General features: G+C 30.6%; 2 protein-coding genes across 2 annotated transcripts; one reads left to right on the top strand and one right to left on the bottom strand.

Moving 5' to 3' along the window:
* Positions 1-937: 937 nt before the first annotated feature.
* On the bottom strand, positions 938-4690 carry LOC125859642 (UPF0426 protein At1g28150, chloroplastic). The gene is made up of 3 exons (XM_049539429.1): positions 4515-4690; positions 4278-4424; positions 938-1268 (listed from the first exon to the last, which is right to left on the bottom strand). Exons 1-3 carry the CDS (start codon positions 4572-4574, stop codon positions 1092-1094), a joined length of 384 nt encoding a protein of 127 aa, XP_049395386.1. The 5' UTR covers positions 4575-4690; the 3' UTR covers positions 938-1091.
* A 4460-nt stretch (positions 4691-9150) lies between these two features.
* LOC125859631 (abietadienol/abietadienal oxidase) lies at positions 9151-12607 on the top strand. The gene is made up of 9 exons (XM_049539415.1): positions 9151-9407; positions 9499-9823; positions 10006-10155; positions 10593-10826; positions 11191-11289; positions 11405-11483; positions 12001-12122; positions 12238-12365; positions 12499-12607. Exons 1-9 carry the CDS (start codon positions 9151-9153, stop codon positions 12584-12586), a joined length of 1482 nt encoding a protein of 493 aa, XP_049395372.1. The 3' UTR covers positions 12587-12607.
* The last annotated feature ends 895 nt before the right edge of the window (positions 12608-13502 follow it).

Raw genomic sequence — 13502 nt, 5'->3', positions numbered from 1 at the left:
GATCCAATTAGTTAATCAAATAAATTTATTCACATTCATTTATTCAAAACTTAACTTTAAAAAAAAACACTAAATAAATATACGATGATAAACAAGGAGTATGTCCTCAACTTTCATTATTTATCTTTTTTTTCTTTTTTTCCGTGAACTTTAGAATGACAGAACATTCATTACAAATTTTATAGATTCTTTAGGAAATTAAGATCACGAGCGTTTAGTCAGTCTCATTCTGCTCTGTTTCAGGATATAAAAATGACATTTATGCTTGCCTCCAAAAAATTACCACCCAGATGCGATGCAGTCTATGCACCCGAATATTCCGGGTTTTTCAACACGGAACAAAGATTCAGTATGTGAAAACTTGCTAAACTTCAACAAAAAAAAATTAATTAATCTAAATTCATAATTTCAGAATTCAGTGATGATAATGGTAAAAATCTTAGAGATTGAACCAGTCAAATTTACATTCTGAATTCGTATCTACTAATTACCCGTCAAATTTACCCAATACGTACAAAATACTCAACCAAAATGTTGATGATAAGGACACTAAGGACAATGGATGACAGAATCAATAGAAAATGTAGTTCAAGGAGCAGAAGTGGTAGAGTAGTAAGACAAGTGGGAGTTAATGGTAAGCAACCTTCATTTTCAAACCTGTAGATTATGGGGGTTCGAGTCAACATACATGCAAAAAGGTGGAAGCTCGGTAAATGAGATAAGATATGATTAAGTAGAGTAAGTAGAGGAATAAGAATCTTCACATGTAGCTATATTATAAGCCTACAATTAGAAGATATCGCAACATGTGCTAATAGAAAAATGGGCGTTTGCAGTGTTTTTTTGCCTCATCTTCTACAGGGAAGAAAGCTGAATGAAAGAGACATCTACCTTTTTAGCTCCAGAAATCAGTGCTTGCGAAAAGTAACAGCAGAATAATATAAGTGTATGCTCATGTTTCATGTAGATTTTTCGATTTCCTTAAGAGTACACATTATAGGGTTTTTCCCCATCATACAAGTTATACGTTATACCACAATTATTGTATTTTTACAAGAGCAGTTGCAACACAGAAAGACAGATTAGAAAAGTCATTCAATTTCTATCTGTTGTGGGGTGTCCTCTGCTTGGTCATCACTGGCCTCAATTTCTTCAGCTGTAACTCCTGAGGCCTCAACTGTTCTAGAAACCCATTCCTTCAGAGGATCTTCATTCAAATCAAGTCTTAGAAGCCCAGCAAACATCCCTCCCGCGAAGGCAACAGGTTCCTGCATATTTGGGGGAAAAATCACATCACGAGAGAGCTCGACAGAAGTGTCTTCACAGGGGATTTTTCAAAGTAATTAGAGACCTGATCATCATCCGTGACGTCTAAACAGACATGAATTTAAAGCATCACATCTTAATGCATAATCTTCTTTTTATTTTTTATTTTTCGTAACATCATATTGTCCAGCTTTCCTAGCATCCTTCCGTGAAAGAGTTCATACATGGATTTGTGCAACTAACTTTGATGTTGGAAAATGACAGTAAATTCAACTAGGGAACAAGCTGTTTAGTCCCACAATGATCGCAGAGAAACAATCTAAGCCTCCAAAGAGACGATTTTTACAAAGTTGACTCAACTTTCTTCACCATACTCTAGCTATTCTTCCACTACATAGTCCTATTGAATTTTAATTATCAGAATAGAGATACACTAGATTCAAATTTGTTCGAAAGAAAAATTTTAAGACGGAGAATTTTTATTTCTTGAACAGTCCAGGGAGATGTGGTTGTTTGCTACCATGTTTAAATGACCAAGTAATACAGAAAAAATCTTTCCTTTTTAATTTTGCTTGTACGCTTTTATTTTGGTACATTTTTTCCTTCTCCCTTCGCTTATACTTGGTCAATTCAAACTAAATTCTCTTCTTTCCTCCCTGAATGACAAACAAACTACCAACCATCAGCGAGATCATGCAACTGGTCTTTTTATTTAATTTGGAAGTGTTGCATAAAAATGTAAAATGGCATTCACATTATTTGCGGTGATATCATATGATGCAAAATTTACTTATATCAATAAGCACAGATGTCATTAGCTACCGAAATAGTATGATACTGAGCCTTCTAACTATGAGAAGAACGCAAAAACTTAACGTGACGCCACAGGCATGAACTTTACTAGAGTGACATCAGACGATTTAGTTACAAGGTAGTGTGGAACTGTTCAGTAAAGTTACATGGGCATAACTCTCAAAAATGTCATTTGTGGGAGAGGGCTTCTAGAATTTTTCAATAAATCTGTAATGAAAGTCAGCACGTTATCATTATCTCAACTTCTCAGCAGATGCACCTGCCAGATTTTGTAGGGGTTGCTAAGAAGAGAACTATATGAAATGGGCACAATATCAACTCAATAAGCACTGTGTCATCTCACACTAAAAAGGGCTTTAGTAGCAGAAGAAATACTTAAACAAAATTACTAATCAAATGTCTCAAAAATTTTCTGATCAAAGTTGAGCTTTAGAGAAAAAATTAAGTCTGAAATCAACATTTAAGAATTAATTTAACCTCTGTCTATTATGATTTAGAGTTTCTTTAATGAAGCGATATGTCCATCAGGATTCTCATTATACAGTTTCTAACATTCCAAGCAGGGCTAGAGATTTCAACAATTTCTTTCATGGTTTTTGGTGTATGCACTCTGCATTGTGTTCTTAAGCACAAGTTTCTAGTTTATATCAGGACTATGGAAACAAATTGGCAATAATTACATGCTACACTTCAATGTTCCATGCCCAAAAGCATATGAGTAACTCTTTCACCTTTTCCAAAGGGAATCTCCAAAATAAAATTGAATAACTCTTACCTACAAGTAAATGGGATAATTGGTTCAAGCCATGTAAACAGTTTGTTGCAGAAATCAATGTAAGAGTGCGTACAATAAAACTAATGTGGTCGGTCCTTTTTTGGAGCCAGCCCATAGCGGGAGCTTAATGCAGTAGCTTCCCTTTAACTAAATGAATTAGGTTTAATTTCCATCATAAAGTTAACTAACCACAGCCTCAACTGCACAAGGCTCATTGCCAAAATCTATAGCTTCTTAAAGAAAAAAATGGGACATTCATCATCTTCTATGTGCCGGAGCTGATGTATAGTAAACTAAATAGGAGTTCTTACACACTCCTTTGACACCAACTCTAATCTTAGTCAGGTGCATCACCTATTCACCTTCATTCTCTAAGTCTGGCAGCTGATTAACAATTGAAAGACTAGTAGTACGACCAATCATTTTAGTGCAGCAACCAAGCACTTCACTAGCAAGGACTTCAATCCAGTAACCAAGCACACCAAGCCTTAGGTTTCTTTGTTGTTCAAAGGAACTAAGCAATACACTAGCTCATCAGCATATACCTCATCTTGGAAGCAACCACACACTACACCATGTCAAATACTGCTATACTGGAGAACTATGTAACAAAGGTAAAGCAACCATGATACTCTGAAGTTTCGAGTAGAAATGAACATTAGTTAAACAGTTCACTATGAAGAATTTTGATACCCAAGAGGAGGTTTCGATGGTTCATTCTGCTACGTTCCATTAAGAATTACATAATGCTAGCTGGCCCGGATGAGCTTCCATATTTTGATTACAGAAGATATTAACAGTAGGAACACCCTTCCTCCACCCCATCCCTGGCACCCAAAATATTGAGCTATACACAACTAATGGGCACCACTCACCAGTAGATATTAATTGTCTGGAAAGGTTCAAACAATACTCCCTCCATTTTAATCTGTTTGTCCTACTTTCCTTCGCAACTTTGCTTATTTCTTCTTTTGACAACTCCTTAATTCTAAATTTCACATGACATGTTTAACACCATAAGATTAAAAAACATTTTGGTACATTCTTCGTATGTTTAGTTTAAGATCACAAAATTCAAAAAGTCTTTTTTACTTTCTTAAATTTTGTGTTAAGTTAAAACCATACAAACAGAAATTGAAACGGTGGGAGTAACTAGCTTGAAGGATAATTTTATAAGAAGCATATATGGTAGTACTTGTATGAAATGATGAAAGTGATTTAACTAAAACTTCTCTACATAATTGCAAAAAAAAAATCCTCTCTTTTTTTGTTGTTAATACACACAGCACCATTTCGTGCTCCTGGGCGGAACTGGAATTTCATGATAAGGCAGACAAAAATTAAAGTACACAGCAGTATCGTGAGATATTGAATTGAAACAACCACACCTAACTTTCTAGATTTACAGGTTTAAGGAAATTACCTTGAGAGCTTCTTTGAGAATGGGTTCCTGTATGGGATTGAAGAAAAACGCATTGACCCGAAACTTTCCATAAGGCTTAGCTGATACTGAAAACGGTGATGTTCCAGAAGGTAACTGTTTCCCAAGCACAGCAGGTTTCCATTTCCCCTGTGTACGGAAAAATAGATTTCAGTCATTGGAATTAACAAGAGCTAACAATAGCAGTACAATGGACAAGCGACAATGAAATTAACTAACTGTGGCACAAGAAGGTGATGTAGCAACACCAGCAGCAGAATAATTCAGAACCATAGACATCTTCAACTATTTGGTTCTGCTTGTGGTTCTCTATTTCTGCTCCGGCACCTTCAAGAAGGAGGTGTTACAGACGAAACGGGCAGGATAACTGCGTCCGGGTTCAACCCGGGATGACAGGGGCCCAAAATAGAATACAGCCCAAAAGGACAAATGGGCTAGTCTTGAATTTTTGGACTCAATAAGTAGGGATGGGCATAAGTCAACAAAAATATATGGGCCAAGCTACATAGATAGCCAAGTTTGGGATGCCATTTCATCCATGATCTAAGTTTATGCCCTTTTTTAAAAAAAATAATTACTTGGATGAATACTTTTTAATAAATAATTACTGATTTTAATGATATTTTATTTATTTATTATCATTTATAGTACTAATATATAGCAATATTATGATAAAACTTGCACTATATATTAAAATTGAATTATGCGTGCAATATAGGTGTTTCAAAATATATTACACTTGTTTGGAAATAAATTGACACAATGTATTAGAAGTGTATTAAAATGTGTGATAAATATATTATCCATCAATAAAATTTGTATTATATGTGTTTTGTAAATTGTTCTCTGTAATATGTATTATAAATATATTATAATCGTCCAAGTGGAAAAAAAAATATTATTGCTATAAATGATAAATATTTTCTTAATATAACATATTTCTCGTAAGTTTACCTTTTTTCTTTCTTTTAAGTTTAGCTATTTTAGATTGAAGTGCAAAAAATTGTGTTTAAAGTATATATATACGTGTTAGAAATTTGATTTGCTAATTGCTAGTGTCTGAAGTTTCAAATATATATGGTCGAATGAAAGAATTGTATTTTTAAAAATTTGACATGTAATTTTTGAACTATCTAGAAGTCACATAAATTATTTACACAAAAGGATTGACTAGTTAAAACCAGTAACAAAATTAGAAGTTGTACATAAGTGCCAGAAATCTAGGGTAGTTGTGATGCTTTTCTGTCCCTACTTTGACTATTATAGTGCCTCCTCTAATTTCATATACTACTACTTTTAAATTCATGTAATTTTATAAAGTATTCCATCCATTTCATTTTAATTTATAATAAAAATATTTCAAAATAAGTACTTCCTATATTTCATATTAAGTGATTTTTTGAGATTTTTTTTATTGTTCATAATAAGTAAATTGTTCAAAATTTTAGATAAATATTTTGATTTTTTGTCCATATTTGCCCTTTCCTTTAATAAAGTTTTATATTTTGTAAAAAAGATAAATTACACTACTTACGGAGTAAGTTATATTTATGATTTCACAAAGGATAATAGTGAAAAATATCATTTAAATTATGTCGTTGAATATTTTTCTTAATATGTGTGTATTACTTCACAAATTCATTTAATATGAAATAGAGAAGTCTAGTTCCGCAATTCAAGTAATTATTTATGATTATACCATTAACAAATAAAAATAGTCAGTTTTATATCACTAAGTTTTCAAGAAAACACACTTCCTTGGTTCACTTTTACTTGTCACTTATTCTTAAAATAAATATTCAATTTTACTTATCACTTTTGACATATCAAAAAAAGATCATTTTTGTTATATATTTTATTCTAAGCATTAAATACTTAGTTTTCATTTTTTTCAAGATCTAATACTAAACATCATTTAATAGAAATAAATAAGTAAATTACGTATATTAATAATTATTTTCTTAATGAATATCACAAACTAAACAGTGACAATTAAAATGAACGGAAGGAGTAACGAAACGATTCAAGAAAATGCCTTTTTCCAATTAACATTTGTCGGGATTGTTCCTAACAATGGAAGAACTTGTGATGAAGCATTAATATTTAACGGGAAAGCCAACAATATTGACTAGTCCAAACCTCGAGCCTTTAAAAACAACCAAAGCTTACAAAACTTGGAGGACAATACAATATCCAAAATTGGGAATCGAAAGAAACAAAGTCAAAATCATATATCTTGCGTTTCAATTTATTTATCTTATTTTAAAAAAAAATAAATATTTTTTTCTGAGCAATTCTATAATTTAAGAACACAATACTAAAACATAGTTTGAACTTTGATATATACTATATATTTTTAGCTTAAAACATCAAGGTTTATTTATTTATTTTTTAAATAATTTTATATCAAATTAAAATCAAACAAATAAATTAAAAGGAACCAAGGAGTATTTCTTAAGATTGGACGAACAAAACTAAAGGAATCATATTAGAAAACTCAAAATGGAGCATATATTATCCATCTATCTTTTCTCCAATTAGAAGTTTTCTCACTTGATCTTCCGTTAGATCGAAAAAGTAAATTTCGAAAGACGATAAATTAGATAATAAAAGAGAGAATATATATATTTTTAAAATAATAACTTATTCTGATTTGGTCAATTAATTTATATTTATACACATATATGAGTATTTTATTATATAAAGAAATATAAAATATTAAAAAGATAATCTCACAAAATTTACATGGAATACAAAAAATTTTATATAAATGTCATTTGAAACACTTGTGTCTCAGTATCTATCCTTAAACAAGACTCTCAAAACACTATATTGTGGATGACAACTACCAAGTGAGAAGGCTATGATATAACTTGAAAATTTTCATTTTCTCTTGTTAAAAGAATCTAATAATATGAGTGAAAATCATGAAAATTCATATTTTAATTCTCAGTAAAGATAAATAAAATATTAGATCATTTCATCTCATCAATTCAAAGGTCGAAAAAGATTTTTACAAACCCTAACCCTAGTCAACTCTTGCTAAAAGAGATATGGCAACAATAAAATATAGCGCACGTTTGATCATGTTTTATTGTAAAATTTGAAAAAATAATTTTTGCTTTAAAAGTGAATAAATTATATGAAAATTGAAGCTGTATTTGTTTAAATTGAAATTATTTTTGACTTTTTAATGATACAAAATATAAATTTATACTTCACATTTTTTTATTAATATGAATATGAATATATATTAAAGAGCAGAACAGTAGAGACAAAAGTGTAAATGACCATCAGATTGCCCCGTTGTCATTGTCCTCGTACTCCTCCTCTAAAAGGAAAAAAAATCTATTTGATATGAGAGTGAAATAATTAATTTCTGTTATTAATAAACCAATATATATTAGCATTTCCAATACAAAAAATAATGATATAGATCGACAATTATGAGATCTGCAGGCAATAAGAATTGGAAAAAAAATATTCAGATTAAACTATGATAAATCACAGCTAATTTGAGTCCCAATTATTAAAATGTGACTTAAGAATTGCAAGGACAAAAAGATAATAATACAAATACCAATTGAGAAGAGATCTAGGCTGATTATTATCTAAAGTTTTAAAAAGAGAATAAAAATCTGAAACTAAGATCATTATAACTGAACGAATAGTATCATATCTAACAACAAAAGAATGTGAAAAATACTTTCTTTATTAACAGAACTAACTATGATGAGTTGACAAAAAAAAATATTAAAACTTTAGTTTTGTCATTCTCCAAACAATAATGTTATGTGATTTTTTATTTTATTTTTATAATCGTGGTGTTCAAGCCAGCTTTCTTGCATCTTGACTAATTTTACGAAATATCTGTCATCTTCCACCAATAACAAATTTTAGGTAACTCTATCCATCAAAACTAAAACAAATGAAAAAAATTCCCTAATTTTTTTTTTGTCTCGATTAAGTTTTGAACCTGAGATTTTTGGTTCTCAACAAATAATGTTATGTGATTCTTTATTTTATTTTTTTTGGTTACAAATGTGAAATATATTCCCATTACTTAAGCTACAAATAATACCTCAGACGTGGGTATTACAGATCTTGGGTCAACGAACGCTTATTTGCCCTTCACACCACCCTCTTTTGTTTGTTTCTGCCTTTAATTCTCCATTAGTTATTTCATTTAAATTAATACTCTAATAGTTACAGTTGTATTCAAGTAATGAATTTTCTACGGAGAAACCAAGAATTTTAGTTTATGAATTCTGAATTATAATTATTTTTATTATTATGTTTAGTAAAAGTTATTTGTATGTATTAAATGAGCTTTTAATACAAATATATGATTTAAGTTAAAATTATAGAGTTGTGTAGTGTAGCAACCAATGTAGCTCCACACTTGCCAACATTTGAGGTGGTGACGAAATTAGGATTTCAATTTTATGAAGTCTGAATTTTATAATGATAATTTTAAGTTGTGTTCTAAATTTAATATTTGCACATATATAATGAATTTATTAACATAAATGTATTGTTTGAGCAAAATCTATTGAATTCGCAAATGGACTACTAGCTTCGATCCTGAATAGGGGTTGTGGCGAATTGATAAATATTTTATCATCTTTAACTTGAAGTCTCAAGTTTGAGAATTTGATATGAAGTCATCTTTATTTAAGAATATTTACCTTCAATATAAGACTTTCGGACTCAAATCTAAAATTAGTTAACTCCAATACAAGTATCCGAAAAATCAAGTGGGACCTAAAAAAAAGAAATTCTCTGATTAGACTTACTTAGGCTAATAATTATGAATGTCAACTGTTCATTCAACTCTTCTCCTTATCATTAGCAGATGGTTCATTCTCTTCACAGGCTCATAATTCCATCTGTAATGGAAGTTTATTCAGAATATTGTGTGTTAATCATCATCACTCTGTTTTCTCTCATTTTCATCATCAAATACTACAAGAAAGCAAAATCCCAAATTGGAAATACAAAAAAATTCCCTCCTGGAAGAAGAGGCTGGCCAATTATTGGTGACAGCTTTAATTGGTATAATGCTGTTGCCAGTTCTCATCCTCCTTGTTTTGTTGAACAACAAGTTCAAAAGTAAGTCCCAAAAAAAAAAAAACTCTTTTTACTTGAATCTAATTATACCAAATCCTCTGTTTTTTTTTTTTTAATATAAACTTCTTAATAGGTATGGGAAGATATTTTCATGTAGTTTACATGGAAAATGGGCTGTGGTATCAGTGGACCCTGTTTTTAACAAATTTGTAATGCAAAATGAAGGGAAATTATTCCAATCAAGTTATCCAAAATCTTTCAGAGATTTAGTTGGGAAAAATGGAGTGATCACAGCACAAGGAGAACAACAGAGGAAACTTCACTCTATTGCATCTAATATGATGAGATTAGATAAACTTAAGTTTCATTTCTTGAATGATATACAAAGAGTTATTCAAGAAACATTGAATAATTTTCAAGATAATGAGGTTATTCTTCTCCAAGATGTTTGTAGAAAGGTATGTTAATTACAACCCCTCTGGGTCCTGACTAATTCAGATTCGTGTTGTGTAATACTTTCTTAGCAATTTTCTTCATTCAAAAACTTAAATTCGAGAACTCTGATTAAGGGTGACGAACCTGAGGGTTATGTATAACTTCTTGTTTAATGGAAATGACAATACATTGAATTAATTTTCAGTTGGCAATTAATTTGATGGTTAATCAATTACTGGGAGTGTCAAGTGAATCAGAGGTGAATGAGATGGCTCAGTTATTCTCAGATTTTGTGGATGGATGCCTCTCTGTTCCAATCAATATGCCTGGTTTTGCTTACCATACTGCTATGAAGGTAAAATAATTCTATTTTTTATGAAATTCTTTTTCTAGAACTCAAATCGATTTTCGATTTTTGATGTTCGGTTTTCAAAAATATTTTTCATGAAAAACATTTTCCCAGAAAGGGAAAAATGAATCCTCTCACTTTCAAATGGAAGTCATTTCAAAATTATTATTTTTTCGGAAAATGACTTTCGTCATACCAAAAACTAATGTATCAAATTTGCTATAGAAAGTAGCTCAGTTGGTTGACTAGCTGAACTTTTGCCTTACTGGTGATGATAGTTCGATTCACCTACCCATTTAAAAAAAAGAAAGATAGTTGTTAATCATGAATTATTATGTGGGAATTGAATGTTTCCTTTTAAGATATAATATATAGTTGAAAAGCCATCATAGAATTAATCATGAAGTGTATCTCATGTCTTATTATTAATTGATAATGAATAGGGAAGAGAGAATATTATAATCAAGATAAACAAGATAATTGAGACACATAGAAAGGAAGCATCCAATGGGAATGGTGTGATTTATAGATTGCTGGAGGAAGAAAGCTTACCAGATGAAGCTGTTGCTGATTTCATTATAAACCTCTTGTTTGCTGGCAATGAGACCACAGCTAAAACCATGGCATTTGCTGTTTACTTCTTGACTCAATGTCCCAAGGCCATGAAGCAACTACAGGTACATGATTCATGTGTCCTTCATTTACTAGAAAATCAACACGTTGATTTGCCTCCCTTCAAACATGTCTACATCTGGTCTTGTTGACATTCAACAAATATCTACCATAAAAAGCATGACAAGTATCATTATATGTTGCATGTTTGAATGTAATAATGAATATCACTCTAAGAAGAATTTAAGTTATATACGTGGACAATGTGGAATTTAAGTGACGTTACCAAGTTATAGTATATTTTTCAGGTTATACCTTAAAAGGTATATAAGTTGTCAGTGCATAGAACTTGAACGCAAAAACTTTAAAAACAAAGAAAGAGAAGTAAGTCAATTCCTTTTAATTTTTATCTTGTGTCCCTAAGTATAGGATGAGCAAGAGAGCTTTAGAAATGAGAAGGGTAGCAACTTTGATAAGGAGGAGATGCTCTCTTGGCAAGATTACAAAGCTATGCCTTTTACTCAATGTGTAAGTACTCAATTCCTTCTTCTTTCTCATCTTTTCGGTCACGGACAGAATTCATAAACTCAAAATTCTAATTCTGTCTTTTTGATCTTGTGATAAAACTTGTATATATTGACAGGTAATAGATGAAACTCTTAGGCTAGGAGGCATTGCAATATGGTTGATGAGAGAAGCCACAAACGATGTCGTATATGGAGGTATGCCTAATTTTTTCTTTGCTCAATCCATAAAAATTCCACATCTATTATTATTATTAGTGTGAGTGGAAGTATTGCATCAAATAAATGAAAAACGTTTCAATGATTAAGCTTTTAGATGAGAAATGTTTTATGCAATTTTATGTGATTTTAGATGTGCAAAGGTGAGTACTATGTTCATCGACAAATGAAAATATTCTACGTGCTTGGTTCAAGAAAAATCAAATTTAACTTGAATACATAGCAAATAAAATAAATAGCGGGCAAATATGTAATATATATAGAATTAGTATATAGTATATGTATATAGTATTTTTTAGCCAAGGGGCCAAATGTGTAATTTCTCTTAAAAAAAGTCTCACATTTACATTTTACTAGTTACTTAAACACCATTCATCTTCATAAGGTAATTAAGACTAATTAGACTGCGTTATACATCACCCTCTTCAAATCTCACTTATGAAATTACACTGATTATTTTGTTATTGTTACTCACTTTGTGTTTTTATGGATGTAGATTATATTATCCCAAAAGGATGCTTTGTTGTTCCATTTCTCTCAGCAGTTCATCTAAATGAAAACATCTATGATGAACCTAGAATTTTCAACCCTTGGAGATGGATGAATCCTGAAAATCAGGTTAACCATTTAACCAATATTTTCAACAATCTTTTTATGGTTATGTTTGTAATTATATAAATAAATGTACTGATGAAATTATTTTCCTTTAATTAAATCACAATTGAAAAAATAGGAAAAAAGAAATTGGAGAGGTAGCCCATTTTTTGCCCCATTTGGAGGAGGTGGACGCTTTTGTCCTGGCGCTGAATTGGCTCGTCTTCAAATTGCACTATTTCTTCATTACTTCGTCACTACTTATAGGTATGCGCTTTATCAAATATATGTGTCGGTGAAAAATAATCGATATCTGATGAAATAGTTAAAATATGCATAAATTGGCTCAGACATCTCGATTAGTCTTTGCTAACAAAGTGAATGCTTACTAAATTTGTAGGTGGAAACAAGTCAAGGAAGATCGTATGTCTTTTTTTCCATCTGCTCGTTTGGTCAATGGCTTTCAGATACAATTAACCAGAAGTTAAGCACTGCCCTACACAATAATTAATGTGGAAACAAGTCAAGGAAAATCATGTACTATTATACTCGATCTATTTGTTTTTTTATTTTCATGTTGTGATATAAAATGTTGTACTGATAATAATCTATTTGTTAAAATTAATTATCAGTAGTGTGATGATTTCTTTGTAAGAATTGATTATTAAGATTGTACATTTTTCTTGTATACTGGTTTAAGTGATTCCACGTGAACAATATTTATAGTGAAAGTGAAGAGGAAACAAGCCTCCAACAGCATCATGTGACATGACCAGACTTAGAGTTAATTGTACAATTAAAATTAATGCTAACAATAAATGTATGAAGTTTGTTGCCATTTTGAGCATTAATTTTGTTTGTGTACTAAGTTAAATTAAATTTCCAATCTCTAAAATAGTAAAAAGGTATTGGAACTCGCAATTTGTGTGGGGGTGACATAATCAATTTATGAAATATAATGAAAATATAATTCACCTTCTTTGCCTGGATTTGGGTGGATATTTAATAATCATTATATTTTGATCCAGTGGAATTCTTTATCTAAAAGTTTTGCTAATTTTCAAGTGGTTATAAAATATGATAAAAGTTATACATATATTATTCTTTTTTATAGAAATAAACATATTGATTCATGCACATAGAATATCAAAACAATTTTATTCATATTTAAGTAATTTTCAATAATACCATTATCATTATTACAAATATGGAGGGTCGTGAAGTTTCTTGATTCTTTGGTACTTCAAGATTCAAAGAGCAAAATTTGTTCTTTCAATACCAAAAATGTTCAAGATAATCAAGAGCTCTTCGATGACTTCCCTTGCATTATCAGACAACTTTGATCAGCAAAATGTAAAATTAATATATATTTTAAAATTTATTCGTGTTCAAGAATTTTTATTC

The sequence above is a fragment of the Solanum stenotomum genome, chromosome 3 (assembly GCF_019186545.1).
Source record: "Solanum stenotomum isolate F172 chromosome 3, ASM1918654v1, whole genome shotgun sequence".
Taxonomy (NCBI): domain Eukaryota; kingdom Viridiplantae; phylum Streptophyta; class Magnoliopsida; order Solanales; family Solanaceae; genus Solanum; species Solanum stenotomum.
The sequence above is the reverse complement of the archived record's forward strand: the minus strand, read 5'-3'. Positions and strand labels throughout refer to the sequence as shown.